Below are 21532 nucleotides of genomic sequence, written 5' to 3'. Positions count from 1 at the left end.
AAGTAAACTTCCCTTTTTATCTCTACCAATAAATAGCAAGAAAAGCAAGGGAGAGTTATAAGACCTTCAATTACTAGCTACTTTCAAAGACCACTTTAAATTCTAATATGTGTGTTAATGAACTTTCTAGTGGAAGTATGGTAATGTATGTAAAGGAAAAAAGTACTAAGGAATTAAGAGAGTTGTACCTAAATTTATACTGAATTTTGGTTTCCTTTTTTTTTTTTTTTTCCCCTTCTCAATGGCATTTTATTAACTGGTAGAAATTCACAACATTTTGATGTCAATCATTTCAAATCGGTTGAAGACATAAAGATGGGTATTTTGTATAAGAACCATATATCAATACAAGAAGGCCAAAGTCAAGATAAAAAAATAAAAACCCATGTCTGTTCACTCACCCAGCGTGTATTGATGGAAACCCCACTATATGTAAAGCTTAGTGAAGCACCAAAGGTAATAAAAAATATTTAAGACAGAGCTTGTCCTCAGGGTGCTTATGAGAAATTACCAGAATAAATCTTTAAGGTAAAAACAATGGCTGACCATTACAAGCAGAATGTCCTTGTAAGAAAGACAAATCTGATACCAGAGTCAAACTCTGAATAAAGATTTCATGGGGAAAAAAAGATGGGAATGTACAGAGTAACTTCTGAAGAATGTGACTATGGAGGATTTTTAACTTTCTATACATTCCTATGGTTTGGAATTTTTACAAGCATGTACTATTTTTGTAACTAGGGGAAAAAAATCTAGATCAAAATATACACATTTATGAGTAAATACTGCAAGGAAACAAGGGAATATACAGTATTTGTTGACTTAAGTTTGGTGGCTTATGGTTGGATTTCTCTGTTTTAAAGTGTTCTTGTTGTTTTAATAGAATTTTAATGCCAGATTTAATTCAACAATAAAAGTATATAGAATATTTAATTTCCTTGATTTGAATAATCTGCTTTATTGTAATTAGGAGCAGAAGCCTTGTTACAATTGTTATTTCTAGCTAAAGAGGAGGGCTGTGAACAAAATGAAGTCATATTCTCTATTTCTCTGTGTAATATGCTTTTTCAAACTATCATATGATGACCAGTCTCAAGCGAAAATGGTAGAATAAACCCTATCACTACTTGTAATGACATATTTCAACACCATCTATCATTAGGGTAACTCCTCTACTGTCATTAAAATGGAACATGGTCACTTCCAGTTCCCTAATTTCTAAATTCTTTCATACTGTTATACACTGTCCTGAAAAAAGAAAATTAAAACTATTCCTGGCGACATTTCAATGTGTTTAAAAGCTTCAGCATGAAAAGCATCATCAACCTTGACCTTCATGTTTCTAGAAGGCTCCAGCCACATTAAATGGAAATGGGACCCTTCCTGACTTTAGCTGGTCTCAGTTACATCACTGACCGTTTTTCAAATTCAGTAATCTAGTTTTTAGTGTCACTTCAGGCTGAATCATTCTTTTCAGAAATGACACAGATTGTAGTATCTCTGTAGCTTTTCCTATTTAATACAACTCAACTGTCACTTTAAGTGAAAAAAATTCTGTCAGAGAATGAGAAATTTTCTGTTAGTCAAGGCTTGTGTCCTTCTGGCCATAAAAAGGCTGTTGGGTACTTGCTAACTCCATTTAAAAGTCACGTTATTTTGTAAAGTTAATTGTGGGTTTCGAAGTATCCTTTAAGCGCTATTAAATTCATTTACTCATTTTGCAAGATAACGGGGAGCAGGAGTGGGGAGGAAGGCACTCCGCGTCCAGCCCCAGGCTGCAACCCCAGCAAGGCAGGGACTGAGGCGATGAAGAACGTCCTTATCAGCAATTCGAGTGTAAATTAAGGCCTGATCTCAAATGCCATTTTCATGGTAGTTGTGTTTATATTCGAGAATTCATTTACGTTCTTCTTTGAAAATAACGTTTAAGGACTTCTATTACCTAAAATTACGTTTATCAGAGTTCTACATAAGGACTTTTTAAAGTGAAGAAATGGGTTTAGGATGCAGACCTGGATATAAATGAAAAGCTACTCATACAGGCACCTGCACGGCTACTGTCACGTGTGGAGCTCGGGTGTGTGTTCACGGTGCCGAGGGGGAGAGACTCACAGTTTTCTCCGCACGTAACTCGCGTGACTCCGCGCACAGAACGAGAGGGAGCAGAGCAGGCCAGGAATGGGTGCAGATGTGCAGGGTTTGGCTTCACTTTTCAATTTAAATTTAAAATGTCTTTACTCTAGAAGCCATGACCTATGTATGTGAAGCAACTTCTGAACTTTGGAGGGAACTGTTTTCCTTTATTTTCCAAAAAGCATCATAGTTTTATCCTTTCAACTAAAAATTGAAGTCAAAATCATATTTTGATGAAGCTCTCAGTTAGAAATTACTAAGAGGAAAGATACTTTCTTCTTAAACACTTAGAGAAAAACTTCTTGGTTCTGGAGCAGAACAAACTGTCTCTGAAATAATTTTAACAAGCCAGCGTCACCTTCAAATACCAAATTCTGGTGATATCTGGGGTGCTGAGTTACAGAGCTCATACCCCAAAGCCACACCGGTGTGTAAATTGCCAAGGGCAAATTAAAGGGACCTCTAGCTACGTGACTACAGGTTCCACTGCATCTTTATGAAATGAAGGCAAAGCTCAACAAAGAACCCATAAAATGAAATGACGCACACCAACCTTTGATTGCACCCACAATATTTTGGTCTAGTCCTTTCCGGTTGTCATTGAGTCCTCTTTTCCTCTTCCCATTGGGTAAGGAGTTAGCCAAAGTCTTGTCATCAAAAAATGCACACACCAGCTTTCTAAACAGAAGGCTTCCTGAGCGAGTGTAGTTTGACAATATAGAGTCCAGCTGTGATTTAGGCATGAACACATCAAAGCCTTCAGCAAGTTGCACTTCTGGCTACCAAAAGAACATAAATATTTCATTAAAAGCAACATTTGAAGCATTTTACTTCGGGCATATGCGCAACAAAAAGCCATCGCTAGCTTCTGCAATGTCTGTATCCTATAAACGAGGTGGTTTCAGCTTCATGCACCAGTGTTTGCAATTTATAAAACCAGTGACTAGTTATTACTCACAAAACAAGATGCTCTAATTCCAGCATTAAGTCTCTTCCAAAGCAACGGACAGGAGCGCCCTGAAAATGCATGCTTGTCCTCAGAAACAGTCAAGAGAAGGCAGATCAACTCAAATTCATAGAACTGTAGAGCTACAGGGGGCTTGAGATTTCTAGGTGAAATACTCTCATTTTCTTTGTTTCTTGAAATGAAGGAACTAAGGTCCAAAGAGACCATGATGAAATGATTTAAAAATAATCTGAATGTACTCAGTGCATTGTACTTGACAGGCTACTTTCTCCTACGTGAAATAACTTCATTTGCCTAAGCACACGAATACGGGCCTACCCAGAGGCCCCTGCTCTTTTACTCTGCCAGTGGTTTTCGGCTGTGGGACTGTATTTTTTTTTCCTCCAGTGAGAACTTATGGAAACTAATCCATAAAATAAATAGACAGGAAGAGCAGGTGCCCCAGGCAGTTTGATTCTGCCTCTCACCCCTACCCTTGGGAGGAGAATCTGCAGCCAGGTCCCACAGCACAACTCCAATGTACCTGTCACCCTGCTTCCCTGTCAGGGATTTTCTGCCTGGGCTGCCGGAGCAGAAGACCTGTAAAGTACCTTTCAACTTGGACTCTATGTGGTATGATATGAGCTCAGATGGTGATAATATATTGTCTGTCAGCACTCTGTGGATGCTTACAGCTTGTCTTTTCCTCCGCAACCCAGTGAACACTTCATTTTCAAAGCCTTTGCTAACTCTTTCCTTCCCGTGGAGGTGGCCACGTACTCTGACTGCTCTTTATGTGACATACTCACATGGCTGCATTTATTACACTGGATAATTATTTCTTAGATGTGGCCCTTTCTGATGCCTGCAACTTAGACTTTCTATCTCCGAGGCCTGGCACATAGTAAGTACTCAATAATTTCTTGAATAGAGAAAAGTTCATTAGTCATAATCTAAACTATTATGTCATTGACTGTTGATTATAACATGATAACTCTTAAATAATAACTTTATTTTTAAAAAGATTTTATTTATTTGACAAAGAGAGAGAGATCACAAGTAGGCAGAGAGGCAGGCAGTGGGGGGAAGCAGTCTCCCTGCTGAGCAGAGAGCCCGATGCAGGGCTCCATCCCAGGACCCTGAGATCATGACCTGAGGGCAGAGGTCTAACCCACTGAGCCACCCATGTGCTCCTCAAATAATGACCTTAATATGAAGAAATGCAATTGGTAAGTGTTCATTAGGAAAAAGGAAGAAAATCTCACTTAAGTAAGATGTATTATAAAAGCTGATGCTTGGATCATTATACTTATCACTTTGCAAATCTGGTCCTACTTTAGATTTTTAAAACCATATTGGAAATAAGAGGATCTGGGATTTGTTCTTCTTCTGGTGAATAGGAATTATTGGTTTTATTTGTCCTAGTGCTTCTCAAAAATGCCTAGCACATTATGGTCAGTGTAAAGAGGGCGTCAATGATTCAGATGATGGGGGAAGTTTAGGCCCTGCCCTTGCCAAATGCTATTCTCGAATGGATTATGCACGACATCTCATTTCTCTGCTTCACTTTGGCTTCCAACTTGTGGTCCCTGATGCTTGGTAAACATCATTATGCAAAGAGTGCTGTCAGACTGTTTGCTGAGTTTGGGGTCCTGCGGCTGGTAAAGGGTGTGTAAGGGCGTTGCTGGGAGCCAGAGGCTGTGACTCTGACTCCTGTCCCATACCGCGTGCTCCATGCATGTTTGTCAAATGAGTCGATGTGGGAATATTAGATGGAGAGAGTTTTACCATCATCATCTAAGATGAAGTTTTATTCATAACCAGAATTTTGCTACGCCTATCAATGGCTGCATTCAGACTTTATTCCAAATCAATTGATCTTAGATTTTTGCTAAGTGCTCCTATGTCATTTAGAAGCCATTAAAAAAAGGAATCCCAATTTACTTTACAGAAGCAGCTGCGTATAGCTATATGGGGGGCTAAGAGGGTATAGAAGCTTTTAGAGGTTCAGGAGTCAAAAGGCGAAGACATCAGCCACTCTGGTTCGTACACCCCGTTGAGTTCTGATACTATCAACCGGCTGCTTCACACTCAGCCACCTGACCCGAGACTTCCAGAAGCCGCCCAGGACCCACCTGGCAGGACTTGACCCTGGTTTGAGGACTGTGGACCTAATCTAGCCATCAGGCAAAAGTGAGCCCCTCCTTTCTTCACAGACTCCGTCTTTTCTAGCAACTATGTTTCCAGCACTTTCCACACTGCATTTCTTTGGTTGGGAGTTTGTGTTTCTCATAAGAATAGGCATTCTTTTATGCTCAGAGAGCCAAATGCCCTGTTACTGCCCAAGAGGTATTTGTCAGAATAAACAAAACACTATGTAAGAATTCATTCAAAATTCATTCATTCAAAAATTGTATTGATTTAGACACATTTTGGCCCCATGCAAAGGGAGCATATTTGAGAGCCTTCCATGCCGTGGCTGAGCGTACTGTCTTCCCCGGGGCAGCTCGAGTGCTCGCTGGAGGCGCAGACTGCTTGGAGGGCACTGAACTGAGTCAATACGTATCTATTGTGTGTGTAGCTCCACATGCAAGGGGTTTCGGGTTGGGCTCCCCAGATGAGATACATACATAAATATCTGTCATATAAAGTACAAGGTGATAAATGCCACAAGAGAGGTTCAGGGCGTTAGGAAGCATTTGGTGGGTGAGGCGTGAGCGGGGTTGGGGAGGGGCCAGGATGGCATTTTATGAGGGTCTTACAGCAGCATTTAGAAGACAGAGATGCAGTTGCTATTTCTAGCATTTGCTGTGACTCCTAAAACTGGGTATCTGGAGGTTTCTGTGGAGCCGGGAGCTCCCTATGGGATCATACAGCATCTTGACTTCTGAGACGCTGTCCTAATGCAGAAGCTGGCAGTGCTTCCTAGTCCGCTTTCTACTGGCGGACAAAGATTGTTATTTTGAAGTGTTCTTACCAGATTAAGGCACGTGAACTTGCCCAGTTATGAGCCGCGTACAGAGGGGGCAGCTTTCTGACTTACGGCCATAGCAGTGGCAGCAAGAGCAGAGGTAGCTCGTGTTTGGCCCCTTCCTGCTCTCCAGCCCTTCCTCTTATGCAGATTCTTGTAGCTCCTTGTAAGGAGCGCCAACGCCATGTCTGCAAGGGGCCACAGAGCAACAAACTCCAAAAAAGAGGGTCACTTTATTTTCTGAGACATGAAGAAAACAAATCTCGAAATTTCACTATGAAACCTTCTGATTTCCTTCATTTTATAAATAAAATCACTGTGGACTACCATGTGATGAGCTGTAACTCTGCACGCATATTTAAAAACAGGTTAAAACTCCAGTTGTATCGTTGGATCGCCTCTTTTTGCTTACTGCTGCTGGTTTAAACAGGCTCTCTTTGCTTACTAAGGACGGCTGTGATAGAAACCACACTATTCCAAATGAGTGTCATTTTACAAACTAGACTTTCTTTGACAGCATCACTCTCTGCTATTCAAGCAAAGACAGGTCTCTAATACACTAACTGACAGATTCTGTTGTATACTGAGGTAGTTTGAGCTTTAAAGGAGGACATCCAAAGTGTGGGGTGGGGGTGGAATTTACGACATTTAGAGTCCTCATCTTAAGAGTTAAGAGTCTGAATCTGTGCCATAAATTTGGGTTTTCATGGATGTCTTGCCCATTTTTGGAACTGCAGCTACTTAGGACCAGAGCATATCAGAGGTTGAAATTTCTTTATCTTGTCCTCTACCTGGGAAGTCTGGAGGCAGAAACCACCTGTAGTTATAATGACCCTTAAAAATATTCATGGACTCAGGCCTGGGGGCATTAACTCTCCTGTTTCTTCTTGCACTTCAGTTGAGGCCTTCCTTTGCTTAGTAGAAGTTGGGGGCAGGATCTAGTATGGGTGGAGGATTCCCCTAACCAGGTAAATTAAAAGATTTCCCCCTCAGTCCCTGTGAGTGAGGGTATCATGTGATTCCCTTGTACAATCCAAAGAAACACTTGTAAGGCAATTTTAAAGAGATCATATCAGTGAATCACAGAAGGAACAATTCTGATAGAGGCTATTTTCCAGAAGGTATTATCAATGCTGAATTATAGTATAACATGTAAATAGCTAAATGTGGTTCATGGTTAAAGGAGTAAAAAAGAGCTGCGTGAATATTCACACCGGACATTAACCTCAGATTTTCAATTGCCAGTTAGTAAATTACACACAGGAGTTGGTATACTCTGTTGGCTAGCTAGTTGAGCTTCAGACGGGCTCAAGAAAAAAACCCAAACAAACCATGAATGAAGAGGCCGGATTCTGGGGAATAGGACTAACTGATTTTGGGGCTGAAAACCCATAACAGAATTGTTAAGATTGTGTAAAGACTATGAATTTAGTCTTTCTGCTCCTAATACTTCCATATACAATGATTCTTTATTCTCATTTCATATTTATTTTGCAGTATTAGATGTGTTTCTAGGCAAATGAGCTTTAGTTTATGAAAAGAAATTTTTAAAAAACCACAAAAGCCCCTCACAGCGGATTTTATTTTGCTCACAAATGTGATCTGGAAAAACTGAAATCATTTCCTCTAACTCGGGTCTGCTCCAGGTAGGCGAAGCAGGAACCACTATTACTGTGTATTAAATGCAACGCCATCATGACGGCCAGGGAGCTGGGTAGTCATGAGAATACACCAGATCACAAGGCTGGGCTGCCGCTGCCCGTCTAGCCGGGAGCTAGGAGCCTCAGTGTCGAAGAGGCAGAGTCTCCACCTTGGATGAACTATAGCATGACTCGATTGCAAGGTGAATGCTCGGCAGTAGGTAAAAAATGCTTGGGCAAAAGTTCTAGCTCAACTATATACTAGCGAACACGTAAGGCTGAACTGGATGAAAATGACAAGAAGTCATTAAAGGGCTAAGCCTTTACAGACTTTTGTGTTCGACAAACTTTTGGTAGAACTAAGCATTTAACTTCAGAAAACACAATACAACTTGGCCCCTTGAAATTTCTCTGTGCACTTGCATAATGAGACGCTCCAACGTCTTTTAGAGAGGTTTTTGACTTTTTTCTTCCTCAGGTGGTAAATTAATGACTCGAAGCACTATGGCTTGATTTATGCTAAAGATATTTGAGCCCAAATGTTGAAGATGTAAGATGTTAGCCACGGCCCTCTTGCTTCTTCAACTCCAGTGCACCTGTTCCTCGGAGAGCCTGCCCTTGACCTTCCAGACAGAGGGCCAGTTCTGCTCTTGAAGTCTCCTCTGCCATCTTCTGACTGCCACGACTAGGCCTTCCATCGTATTACACTGTTCCTCTTGCTTCTGTGTTTTCCTCCGATACTACTTGCAGGGCAAGGGCTGTTTCCTTCACTTAGGTATGCCCCGGAAAATGGAGATGTCATTAACATTTACTTGCTACTCCATATTCCAGGCCCTAGGCTAACCCACATGAAGTGGAATTTTCTAACTTTTATCCTCACCCTGCGAAGTGAGTATTTTATTATCCCCAGTTTGCAGATGCAAAAACTAAGGCTTGGAGAGGTCAGATAACTGGTTTAAGATTATCCAGCTAATTAGGGGCAAAGGCAGGATTTGAACCCGAATAGTCGGCACTGGAACATCCTTACTTAAGCATATGCTGCCTGAAGTGCAGTGTGTCAGTGAGTAACAGTCACCTGCTTGACTGATTGGCTTTACTAGTTTCCAGTGGGTGACATATTTATTGGGCTAAGAAGGTGTTAAGAAACCAGATTCTGATTTTAGAAGTTACTTCTGTTGAGAGCAGCAATACATTTTAAATTATTTATTTTTGGAAGAATGACTTAGTATAAACATTAATGAAATTATCTTCAGTTAATGACTAGCCATAGATTTATCTTCTGATACCTTTTAAATTTGGATAATCTAGGTTTACTGGAAAGTATTCACAATAATTCCAATAAAGAGAAAAAAGTGCTCTATTATTAAAAATTATCATAAACATATATATATATGTACTATATATATATGTAGTATTTAAATTTGAAATTCGGTTTTGGGTTTTGGGCTCCTGGTTTGGCGTCTGTGGAACTTAGGCTTGAATTTTATTTAATGTGCTAAGTTAAAATGGGTCAAATACTTCTTCCCCAAAGTAGAAACATTTCTGGCCACTCTATTTTTATAAACACTATTTATTCGTGTGTATTTATTCATTTACATGTACACTTCAGTTTATTTAACAAACATTTAGATCTGTCCCTATAATATAATCAGCTAGGACTGCTACGGTTCAAAAAAGAACCAATATTTATTGAGTATTTAAATAATACCAGGAACTATTCAAAGTGCTTCAGATAGATGACTTCATGTAACTCTTCCAGCAAGCCAGTTCTAGGAGGTCAGCGTTCCTATTATTCCCATTTTATGGAAAGAAAACTGAGGCGAGGGCTACCTGGCTGAGCTTCTCACAAAGGCAGCCTGATTTCAGATTTCACCATTCACTTCTCTCCTAGAACCTTCCAAGTAAACAGAACTGCCTTGATCCCACCTTTCTGTTCTCCTCACACAATGATCGTCCTGTGACCAGTTACTGAGTGAGGGTCACATAGAGGAACAGAGCTAGAACAGATGCCCAAGTGTGTCACTTGGTGATTAAGGGCAACTGCAGACCTGAGTGTGAGAACCAGCTCAACGTTTCTGGCTGGGACCCCAAGTAGGCTATGTAAGCCCTTTATGCCACTGTGTCCTCGTCTACGAGAACAGTAATGACACCTCAGAGAGCGGGGATGAAAGTGATTTAAAATTATTGAGCCAAGGGGGGCACACAAATACTATTATTATCATATAGCCAGCCCCTTCTCTGGAGAAACTGGCATTCCTTCCTGGAAGGAAGGTAAATCATGTAAATAATTACAGACTAGTATAAAAAGTTCTATAAAAGAGAATTATCTTGGGAGCACCTGGGGGGCTCAGGCGGTTGACCATCTGACTCTTGATCACAGCTCAGATCATGATCTCAAGGTTTTGAGATCAAGCCCCACATTGGGCAACATGCTCGTTAGGGAGTCTGCTTGAGATTCTCTCTCCCCTTCTCCCTCTGCCCCTGTTGCCTGTGCTCTCTCTCTCCCTCCCTCTCCCTGTGCCCCTCCCCACACTCCCATGCATGCACGAGTGCTTGTTCTCTCTCTCAAATAAATAAATAAATCTTTAAAAAAAATTACATTGGAGCCCAGGGAAGGGGTACTGAGAAGGGTAACGAGGAGAGAACAAGGAAATGGGAGTTAAGGTGAAGAGAGGTTTCTAATTAAAGCTGAGCCCTAGATCTAAAAGCTTCCAAAGTTTATTTTGTATAATGTGCTTCATGCAAATGCAGCTGCTTTGTTGTTTGCAGACTAAGTCACATTTATTGAGTACCTTTTACGTGCCAGGCACTGCAGGAGGGCAGTCGCACATGCTCTCTATCATTTAGTGTTTACAACACTCAGAGGGTCAGTGCTGGTGGCTTTGGTGAGAGTGCAGTTTTTACACATCTGAGTAGGGGTAACCATTGTGGCTCAGATGACAGGTGGTCTCCCTGCAAGGCCCTGCACGGCCCCTAGACAAATCTGTATTGGGGGTGACTCTAAAAGTCATGGTGCAAAACAGAGGACTTAATACACTGTGAATGAAAAAAAATTAATGTGAATTTTAACACCTAACAATGCCGTGAAAGCACAAGTTTTACGTGTCTTTTTCTTGTTGCTTCTAGCTCTGATCTTTCTGCCACCCTCCAAACATCTAAGAACTTTTTTGCGATACACTTACTTGTGCTTCCCATCTGGAGCTGAAGGCCCTCTTCTGCCCTTGTTTCCTCTATATCTCAGTTAACCGAGTGCCTAACCTGGTTATCCAAAAGAGAAATGTGGGGGCTGTTTTCGACCGAGCCACCAAGGCCTCTGTGCACTTCCTAAATGGCTCCTTTCTCTTTCTGCAGGCTCACTGCTCATGTAGACCCTCCCAGACCCGACCGACTCTGTCTTCTTCCTGGTCTCTTGGTCTCTACTATCTTTCTTCCATCTCTCTCTCATCTACAAGGCAGTGCCACTCTCCACTCTTAAGACACAGGTGTGACCATTCCTCTACTTGAAACTTGCAATGGCTCCCTAGTGTCCACAAGATGAAGGTCGAGGGCATCGGCATGGCATAGTAGGGCTTTCACTACCTGGCCCCATACTACCTTTGTATCATCATCTGCTACCAGTGCTGGCCAGACAGCTGTTCCAGCAGCCTTGGGCCACTTGCCCAATCCTACAGCTTTGGACCTAATCCTCCCATTGCTGGGTACTTCCTAGGGGCCATCTTCAAATCCACAAATACAGAATTCCCATCCACTTATATATAATCCAATTATATTTCATTTTCTCATATTCATTCTATAGAACAATTCCTACAAGATCATTATGTATTTCCTATTTTCTCCTCTGGATTTCCACCAGATTTAAAAGGAACATGGCTAAGAAATAATAAAGAATAGAAGGGCACCTAAATCTAGATGCCTTTGCACTGATGATTCTGTCAACTAAGGGAGTCAATCCACACACCCTCCCCTGCCCCCCATACCTGCCCTGCCCAGCGACCGTGGAAGCTGGCTCATTAATGCCAGTGAACACCATCTGTGGACAGAACTGCCTCACCCATTGATGGGATTCATTGCACAGAGCTCTTGGCGCCGGTACAGTTTCTGCTGAACAGATGAATCGGATGGTATATCAGCTGGATAATGTAAAGATAATTATCTCTATATATTTTTTGCTTTTAGAAGCATGTTATTCTTCATTCAAAGATAATCAGCATCTAACTGAGTTTTCATGGACAATTCTGAATGTGCTTTGTTAAATTTAACAGCTCTTGTTAGCAAAAATAATCATGAATAAAAGGCAATTTGTTTTTATTTGGCATATAAGCAAAATTATGCTCATATTGGTAAAATTCTATTCTGTTTTATTAGTGTACATAAGGCTTCTATCAGATCTTCCTCAATTTACCTCTGAAATATATTTGGAGCTTAAAAATAAAGAAAGGAGGAAGTTCAGTTATTAGCATGGAAGTGACCCATTTAGGAGATGAGTTACGCAATTCAAATGATGGCTCCTGATACATTAGTGTCTATCAGAAAAGAACTCTTGGAATGTTCAAGAAAAATATAAAAGTTTTACGAAAACTGCTTAAGATGGAATGTACTTTGTGTCATGGAATAATTCACCTCTGTTTCCAAATATGTGATCTATCTGTGCTTTGAAACCAGGGCCTTAGTTGCAGTAAGCGTATGATATAATCAAATCAGCTGACTGGCCTGGGGTAGAACATTATCATCATTAGTGATTTTTTTTTGAAGTTTAGTTTTGAGTTGATAAGAACTGTTTCATAATTTTAGCTTGCGTTCAAAGATAAAAAACAAAAACAAAAACAAGAAAACCCTTTCACACTAAGGACTGGGCAAAAGTTCAAATGACTTTCTAGTCTAAGAATGTCACCTCCCTTTAGTAAAGACCCAATGTGGATATATACTAGCAAACTTCAATTTAAAAGGGAACACTTTTTTTTTTAATAGCAATTATTTTTTATTTAAAGTTTAAAAGGTAGGGCTGAACTCCAATCCCATATAGGCTTGTGGGTGTTCTCAGCAGGATTCTCATCCTATGCAAACTGATAATAATAGATCACTCATTCTTGTTTATTTTAAGAACTCCCCCAACAAGATGGGGCTCGCATCCATGTACTTAGATAAAGATGTTGTGAAAAGCCTGTGCAGTTGCAAAGATAGCATATTCTTAAAGACATGAGTTTATGATCAGAGGACTATAAAATGGCTGGTCGGATGGATATCTTAGATGTCATCCAACATCTGGGAATGCACCAACTTTCTAGCTATGATATTAAAATAGAAAAACCTTTGCAGAGCGTTAACCTATCATTACACAGAGTAAATGGCATGGCACTGCGACCTAATTAGCAGTGTGGCTTGCATCTGTAAAATAGAATTAGCACTACTGCTCTTTTTCTTTATTATTAGTTTGTGTTTCTAGAAAGGTGTGACCTTATCTGTAAGGTTCTGTTCATTTATGCCCATTTACAAAGGATTTAATTATGTTCCTTTAGCTCTCTACGATGAGGAAATTGAAAACGGCCACATCAGAATTAAAACTGTTAAAGAAATTAGTAGCTGATTATTTACTCCATCAGCTTCCATGCAGGGATAAAGGCTGGAGGCAGGTTCAAATAAAGAAAGTAGAAGATTTGGGGAAGAGAAAATTCTAGGCAAGGAAATTATTGATAGTCTTCCTTTCCTCCTTCCCACATGTCTTTTGCAAGTTTCTCTAGTGTTCTTACGAGGAGCCAGCTACGGAGAAAGTGTACAATTCTACAAAATTCCTGCAAGTGACATCAGCTTAGTGTCAGCAGCGAGAGAACATGGACTTACATCTGAGGCAGGCGACTCCAGGACAATGCCGAATCCCAGCACGCGGTTCTCCCCGGCCGAGGGGGGCTCGGCAGTCTGGGAGCCAGGCTGCTCGGATGCCCCGGCTGTCTTCTTCTCCATTTCTAACATGCCAGGCTTCTGCCTCACGGTCAGAGGTTCAACGGTCTTTGGGGGCACTTTTTTCTTTTTATTTCTCTTGCGATTGACAGCAGTTCGCTGGGAGCATATAAGGGAAATTGGGGGTTGTTGTCTGTTTTGGGTTCCAACTGTGGAGAATGAACAAAAATAGGGTATAGGTACCTGAGTCTAACTTAGGAGAAATTATCACCCATCTACATGTTCCACAAGCTGAGACTGAAACAGGGTTCAGTCAAGGAAGCAGACCAAAGGCAATCTCCTGTGGGACCTGTAGGTCACCAAAGATGGTCTCTGGTGCATTGTCGAGTTGTATGTGCAGGAGAGTAACCCAGAGAAAACTCTGTCCCCCACGCTGGTGAATGATGATACTGACTGCTGCAGCTGAGCTCCGGGGAAGAGAGGGTTGATGAGCCATAGGAAAATAACTGAGCCTGATCTCACAAGTCACAGGACATTTTTATATAAATGGGAACCCAGAACTTAACTCTGGGTGTAGCAGTCCGTGCTTCCTGGTAAGCCAAACTCAGGAATGTTCTAATTGTCCTTTGAGGATAAAATGATCAACTGCTAGCAATCTACAGACACCAAAACTGACTAAGACTGAGCAATGGTGACCATTTATTAAAGAACGAGTCTGGAATGACTAGTCCGTATGTGGACAAAGCCTGCTGATCATTTCTCAGGGACGGTTACTGCTTCTGCACAAACCCATACTGTCCACACACCAGCTATCTCCACAGCCTTACACTCACTACTGCATTCTGCCCAGGCTGCCCTCTATACCTTGGTTTTAGGTAGCTAAAAGATAGGAATGACATAGTTCTGCACAAGTCAAGAAGACCAGTAAAATCCAGAAACAGAGGGAGTTCCAAAGACGAAAGCACCGAACAAAGGCCAAGTACCAGTACTGAATCTACACTTAAGGAAACCGAGGATAGTAAGTACAGTTTTCACAGACGCTCTTTGGCAAGTCATGTTTGTTAACCATTTAGAAATATTCTGATGGAAAGTGTTGGAGGAAAAACACGGCATCATTATTTAAATCTTCATGTATCAATATGGCTTACTAAATATGATCAGAGGATATGCCTGCTTTTTTATAGAAAGAAGCCAAATGAAAACCAAAGATCTTTAAATGCACATAAATATGGATCATCTCCTATCAGTTTGCAAATAAAGGTATTTATACTTTGAACTTGGTATTTGCATCTCTAGACTGGCAAGAAATTTACAAGTATTAAAAATGAACTACTTGGAGAGCCTGGCTGGCTCAGCTGGAAGAGTGGGCAACCTTGATCTTGGGGTTGTAAATTTGAGCCCCACGTTGGGTACAGAGATTAAAGAAAGAAAGAAAGAAAGAAAGAAAGAAACCAACTACTCGTACTTCATAGGAGCACTGAAACAGTTTTTAGCCACCTGTGCAGTAATTAGTCTTGTTCATTGGAGCTTGACCTTGCCTGAACATTAGAATCACCCGGGAGCTTTAAAAAAAAAAAAAAAAAAAGTCCGTGCCTCAGCCTTACCCCAGACTAACTGAATTGGAATTTGCAGGGGTGACGCCCGGGCACTTAGATCTTTTTTAAAGCTCTACCAGTAATTCCAGTATACAAGCCTGAGAGAAGAACTTTTGTCTCTTCTCTGGACTTTCACCAAAGGCCAGGTGTCCATACCCAAAGTCAAATGGACAAGGGAAGCAGCTCTCAGTGGTCCAGGACTCACACCTCTCCAAGCCTCGCTATTCTAAAGTAAAAGTGAAAATGCTTTGGCTTTAAAGAACACAGGGACTATCTGAGTTTTTCTCCTCCGTTGGCAAGTCTAGACACAGTTGTCCTCGGTTGCTTCCAGATGTTATCATTTCATCGTATTCCTTTTCTTCTCCCTCAAGCAAAGGTGAAACTTTCTGAATATAATTTAAATCTACATGTTACAGGCAATAAGCCTTAAGTCAATCTACCCACACAACACAGATTCTTAAGTTTAAGGAAATTAAAGAAGAGTAATTTTTTCGGTTTATCCTTTCTGCTCTCCTACGAGCTCTGGAATCATTTACCGGCCTAATCTGCAAAGGTTCAGAAAAGAAAACACGGTGACAAAGTGGCATTTACTTAATAGATTCCAAAAGGGCTTCAGTCAAGGATTTAAATGGTTGCAATTCGTAGTTTGCCATTTCGGTAGTAAGGAGCTTAAGTAACAAAATAAATCATTAGAATTTCATATGCATATTTTCTTAAGTGCTAACAAACTCTTCCTCCGAGAAAAGAATCTGTACATCATGGAGTAAACTTTCTTTCTGTGTTCTTCATTTAAGAGATGTTAACTTTTGGGGTCAGTAAGAACATGGGTGGTTGTGTTGGAACAAGATGAGTGAACGCCTACTGGCCTGACCAAAATGCTTATTCCTTCCTCAGGCTAAAACCAAATTCAGTACATACAATTAGATGTTGCTTCTCAGGGGCCCTTTTGCTCACCTTCCTTTCCTGTGCTCTTGGGTGATGAGTGTGTCTAAGTATTAAGCTTTTTATATCAAAACCACATCACTGAATATTATAATTTTACTAGAATTCACCAAATGGTGCCAAGTACGGTTTTGGAAGGATGACCTTCCTGAATCTCTTTCCAGTGCAGGGATGGGAAGGCTGACCGTATATGACTGTACTATTTCCTGTTCAGGGACCAGTCTTCCCTCAGCAGAGGAGGCCTTAATGAAATGACTTAGTATTTTCTGGACCTGTGACCAGAAAGTTGTATTTCCCCCCATTGATGGAGATTAGACACCACAGCCGCTGTGGTGAACCCGCTCCTGTCTTTAGAACAACACTAATGAAATAGTTGCCGCCTGTATCATGCTTTACAGACTTCATTTACGTTTACTAACTCATCCTATTTTGAAAACCATCCTGCGAGTTAGATATTAACATTCCCGCTCCAGAGGATAAATGTGAGAGCAGAGAAGTCACACAGCTTCATGAGGAGAACAAGGACCCAGACCCCAGCCTGCAGACTCATGGCTCTTCCATCCCTCCACTTGACTAACAAGAGTGAGAACAGAAGCAGCATCGTGTAACTAAGGAAGACAGGACGCCCAGTGTCTTTGGGCTTCTATATGCTGAATATTAGGGAGACAAGCCAGAAGCAGCGCCTAAGAGGCAACACCTCATGTGCTTATGCTCGTGAATGTCTCTTCCAGGACAGCCCGTGCCCTGAGAGGGCCCTCCAGCCCCTGTATGACAGTGCACAGCTTCCCCTCTGTCACGCTGTACCCCACAAGGGAGGGGGATGGGCGTGGGGGTTCCCGACGCACACACAGCCCCCAAATGGAGCACCTCAGGAGGTCAGAGGAGTCAGCCATGCTTTTGTTCTGAGGTGAACTTCCTTGCTGACTCACACAGGGAAAGTGAGCTGAAGAACCATGCCCACCTTCACTTATGACTGTTTGAAAACTCAGTTAACTGACACGTGTCAAGGCCTTGGAGATGAGGGAGTGAACTCTGCAAAGCACGTGTGCACCAGTGTATGAGGAGTAGTATCAGCGATGAGAAACCTGTTAGATTTGCTACAGGAAAAACGTGTTGGAGCAAAAGCTGAGGAAACAAAAAAGCACAGCGGACAGCAAGGTGGGAAGAACCAGATACGCAGAGCACAACAACCGTCCCAGCCCAAGAGGCCTAAGGCGTCACAAGCCAGGGGCCTCCTCCCAGGCCTGGTCTCGATACCTGCTTGAATTTGCATTAATTTCCGCATGGTCCTGAGTTCTTGGAGGATGGCCTGCAACGTCGACTGGCAATTGCAAGTACAGCAGTTTGATCCAATGGACGAATTCATGGCCGGAAGTTCTCCTAAGCACCAGAGAAGAGAATGGCCCACTCCAAGCATCAACAACAAAATTACAAAGGGGTGGGGAGGGGGAGGAAGGTATCTTGACAGTAGTATGAGACAGTGCCCAAGGGAAATGGACCTAATAAGGGTTACTACCTTAATGTTGGGGGCCCACGCTCGCTCATAGCAGGCCTCCCTAGTGTCACACTGGTGCATCTCAGGGGACAGCACTGTAAAAATTCACTAGAAACACACACTCCATTGTACAAAAATATGAGTTCTGAAAAAAACGGCCTTCCAGAAAAACCTGGGACCCACCTGTTCTAAAATCTCACGTTAAAAGTGAAATCTGTCTAACTATTAAAAAAATAGTTTTTCGGGGCACCCAGGTGGCTCAGTCATTAAGTGTCCGCCTTCAGCTCAGGTCATGATCCAGGGTCCTGGGATTGAGCCCCACATCGGGCTCCCTGTTTGGTGGGAGGCCTGCTTCTCCCTCTTCACTCCCCCTGTTTGTGTTCCCTTTCTCCCTGTGTCTCTCTCTGTCAAATAAAGAAATAAAATCTTTAAAAAATATATATATAGTTTTTCTAGTATTTCCCTAAATTAAGAACTGTCAACACATTAAAACTTTTAGAACACTCTCTGAGGGGTGGGATATCGGGGCAGGGAAGAGCCGGCGGAGCACAGTGTACTGGGAGGCTGTATTCAGACTCAGTGGGTTCCGGGCCGGGGGTGTGTTGGCTTTCCTCCACCTTAATGAAGGAGATCCTCATACATCTTTTCTCCATCTTCATGTTTTACATTTCCATCACTTTAGCCTCTTTATCTCTGTTTCAATTTAGTATCTTTTCCTTAATAAAACTGTCCTATTAAAGTAAACAGAGGTTGTCCCCTTGTCCTTGGGATACAGTGGAACATTTGGAAAATCCCTCTTTCTGCAGAGCTCCCTCTAGTGTCCGTGTCCAGCCCGACCACTGGGAACTGGAATGTGCTGCTGTTACTTAGGTTGTCCCTAGGCGCAGTGGGAAAGTTTGAAGGATTGGATCTAATGGTATCTTTTGTTATACATTAAATGCATTAATTCTACGGTATGCGTTATTTGAGGATACTACAAAAAACTTCACATACGGACAACTTAAGGCTTGGGGTACCGTAATTACTTTCACTCAAATGTTGTAGCAAACAGAAATGTTATAACTTTAAAAACTGCAAACAATTTCAATGAAATTCGAGGTAGTCACAGTTATAGATGATGAATGTCTACTGAAAATAAGCAAACAATAAACACAAAAAATCTGTTTTCAAACCAATATGGGGAGAATTTATGTTTGTAACTTTTAAAATTAATAACATTTCTCCAAGTAAATCCACCATCCTTGTTGCATGCTGTAAAACAGAACGCTCTTTACACAGAACTTATTGATGTTGGGTGAACTAACTTCATACACATCTAAGGGTGTCCTATTTCTCTTACCATTTCTTCCATGGCAGTCAAATTAGGAGGGTCTTATAGAATATTCCTACTCACTATGCTAAGTACTGTCTTTATCATTTTTAGAGGACCAAATCAACCCTTTCCAGCTTGTTATAAATCATTTTCTAATTTTAAAGAGAACTGACTTCTTATTTTTATGGAGAAGTCTTTGAAGAGCCATGTCCCCTTAACTTGGAAGCATGCCAGCACGTGAATGTGATCTGGCTTATGCAATATTGAGAGAAAGAGAAGACTCCCCTACGTCTCTTGGGGTCCCTCCTGTCTCATCAGCTGCGCCTCGGGATGGCTTTTCGTGCCTCTGAACTAGTTACTGAAAATTGTGTTAAAAAATAATCAAATCAGTTTTCTTCTTGAAGAAATAATGAATGGAAAAAGGAAATCCTTAACTTTTCAAGGAAACTGAAAAATGCAGTCTTGCTTTTTCTTGTTCTCTTTCTGAAAACTACAGATCTGCACATCCATATATAATTTATGGGACAACTAACATCCAAGGTTACTGAATGGAAAGTTAACACATCCAGAAAAAAATTTTCAATTTCTTTAAGCTCTGGGAAAAAAATGCCATTTAATTTTTTTCTGAACAATTAGGAATTTAAATTAAGGAAATTTTATTCTAAAGGGATAATTTTCAGCCCCAGTGAAGCCTGCCCCACAACAAGGGTCACCTGCTGCTGTTGCTGGAACGTGCCATAAAAGCGAAGGTGTCACTAGGATGTTGGACACATATCCCCCGCTTTCACCACAAGTCTTGTGCTCACAAAGAAAAGCAAAAAACAAAAAAGAATAGGATGTAATCATAATATACATATGACCGGAAGTTCCCTTTGATGACAAAGGGGAGCTCCTTCTGCCCTAATGTTCAGTCTCTTGTGATAAAAGTATCTGCATGTTGGCAAATAATAGCTTTCACTTTTTAAAGGGCTGAAATCTCTACTAAGAAATCGTTACTTCTAACATAGAGCCTCAGTCTTGCTTCTCAATCTGGTTTTTTACACCCTTTGCATTACTCAGTCAAGGCAGGTGACTAGGGGAGGATTTAATGTACTGAACTCAAAGCCATGCTGAACATGTAGAAATAAAACACAGACACACCCCCTACCCCCACGAGCATTCTCAATGTCTGATAATGACCATACCGTTGGAGCTTCCAGTGGTGTGGGGCTGACTCTGGAAGGTTCTAGAGCGTGTGCCATACTGCCCTGAGAACTGCCCGCTGGGGGGTGGTAACTCATTCCATGCACCACGTGAAGGAGGGTGGAGGCTCTGTGGGGCCTCAGCAGAGGAGTTCAAACGTGGAGGCCAGACTGCATCCAAATCCTGGGGCTCTTCTTTTAATTTTTCTCCTTCTTTGCCTACACGTTGATAGATCCTCCCAGTGCTATCATTCAGTAATCTTCTCATTCCTGTGATTTGTTTTTTAATTTCCATGCTTTCATCTCCTAATGGAAACAGGGCCAAAGAGATCACTGTGCATGAGCAGAAGCAAAAATAATCCACTGCCAAAAAACACACCCCTTCTTTGGAAATGGGAACGATTCCTGAGTTCAGAGGCAAGCTTTCAGAAACTTAAGTAATCTATAAAAATTAAAGGCAAGAAAACTGGCTATGGTCTCAAGCAACCCATCATATTCCTGGTGCATCTCATTTTAACTTTCTTTCTGGCTAAGTTCTCTTAGGATAAAATAACTTTTCCTGAGCAGGTTTCCTCGGGAACACATCTTAAATTCCCTTTGAGGGAGGGTGTCATAAGAAAATAAGAAAATGAGCTGAGGCAAAAGACCCACGATGGGACAAAAGGGCTGAAAGCCCGGGCTTGGCTCTGCCGCAGACGTTCACTTGGGTTGGACGTGGAACCCAGCCAGCCCGCTCACCCACCGGGCCGGCAGATGCAAGTACCAGGAAGAGTATGTGGCATGGATTGGGATAGAGAGCTTTCGGAGAATGGGCTGTCGGCACAGGAGACACCCCAGTATGACGCCGTTGCTGGAGGCATCACCTTCAGAAATGACAGTGTAGGAGCAGAGAGATATCCAAGGCAATGGAGGTGGGGGTTTTGTCTTTCTCCAGCCTTGACTCACGGGAGGAGACGTCCCTGCAACTATGCCTTCCTAGACCTACCCAGACCAAATCCACTGCCATCCACTTTGTAACTATGTGTCTTCATTCCCACCCCCCCCATTACGGTTAAAAAACACATAACATAAAATTTACTATCTTAATCATTTTTTTAAAAAAGATTTATTTGAGAGAGAGCACGCGCATGCACACACACCCTCGAGCAAGTGGGGGGAGGGGCAGAGGGAGAGACTCTTGAAGCAGACTCTCCATTGAGCGGGGAGCACAATGAGGGGCTCGATCTCACGACTCTGGGATCATGACCTGAACCAAAATCAAGAGTCAGAGGCTTAACCAATTGAGCCACTAGGCACCTCACCATCTTAACCTTTTTTAAGTGCGTAGTTCAGTTAATGATATTTGCATTGTTGTGCAAAAGATCTCCAGAACTTTTACAATGACTTTAAGATTCTTTTTCCCTAAGGGGATTTTGTTTTTGA

General features: G+C 41.7%; 1 protein-coding gene across 9 annotated transcripts in view; it reads right to left on the bottom strand.

Moving 5' to 3' along the window:
- The window catches only part of BEND7 (BEN domain containing 7), a 76155-nt gene that overhangs the window by 32322 nt on the left and 22301 nt on the right, over window positions 1-21532 (bottom strand). For all 9 annotated transcript variants that reach the window (XM_032880965.1, XM_032880966.1, XM_032880961.1 and 6 more), the window contains exons 2-5: window positions 20114-20416; window positions 17380-17502; window positions 13529-13794; window positions 2687-2912 (exon numbers count right to left, since the gene is read on the bottom strand). In XM_032880965.1, the coding sequence (XP_032736856.1) occupies window positions 2687-2912; window positions 13529-13794; window positions 17380-17502; window positions 20114-20405 (907 nt within the window). In that variant the 5' untranslated portion in view covers window positions 20406-20416. The remainder of the gene's footprint in view (window positions 1-2686; window positions 2913-13528; window positions 13795-17379; window positions 17503-20113; window positions 20417-21532) is intronic.

The sequence above is a fragment of the Lontra canadensis genome, unplaced genomic scaffold, assembly GCF_010015895.1.
Source record: "Lontra canadensis isolate GAN:19392208 unplaced genomic scaffold, GSC_riverotter_1.0 scaffold72, whole genome shotgun sequence".
Lineage (NCBI taxonomy): Eukaryota > Metazoa > Chordata > Mammalia > Carnivora > Mustelidae > Lontra > Lontra canadensis.
Note: the sequence above shows the minus strand (reverse complement) of the source record. Positions and strands in the feature narration are given on the sequence as shown.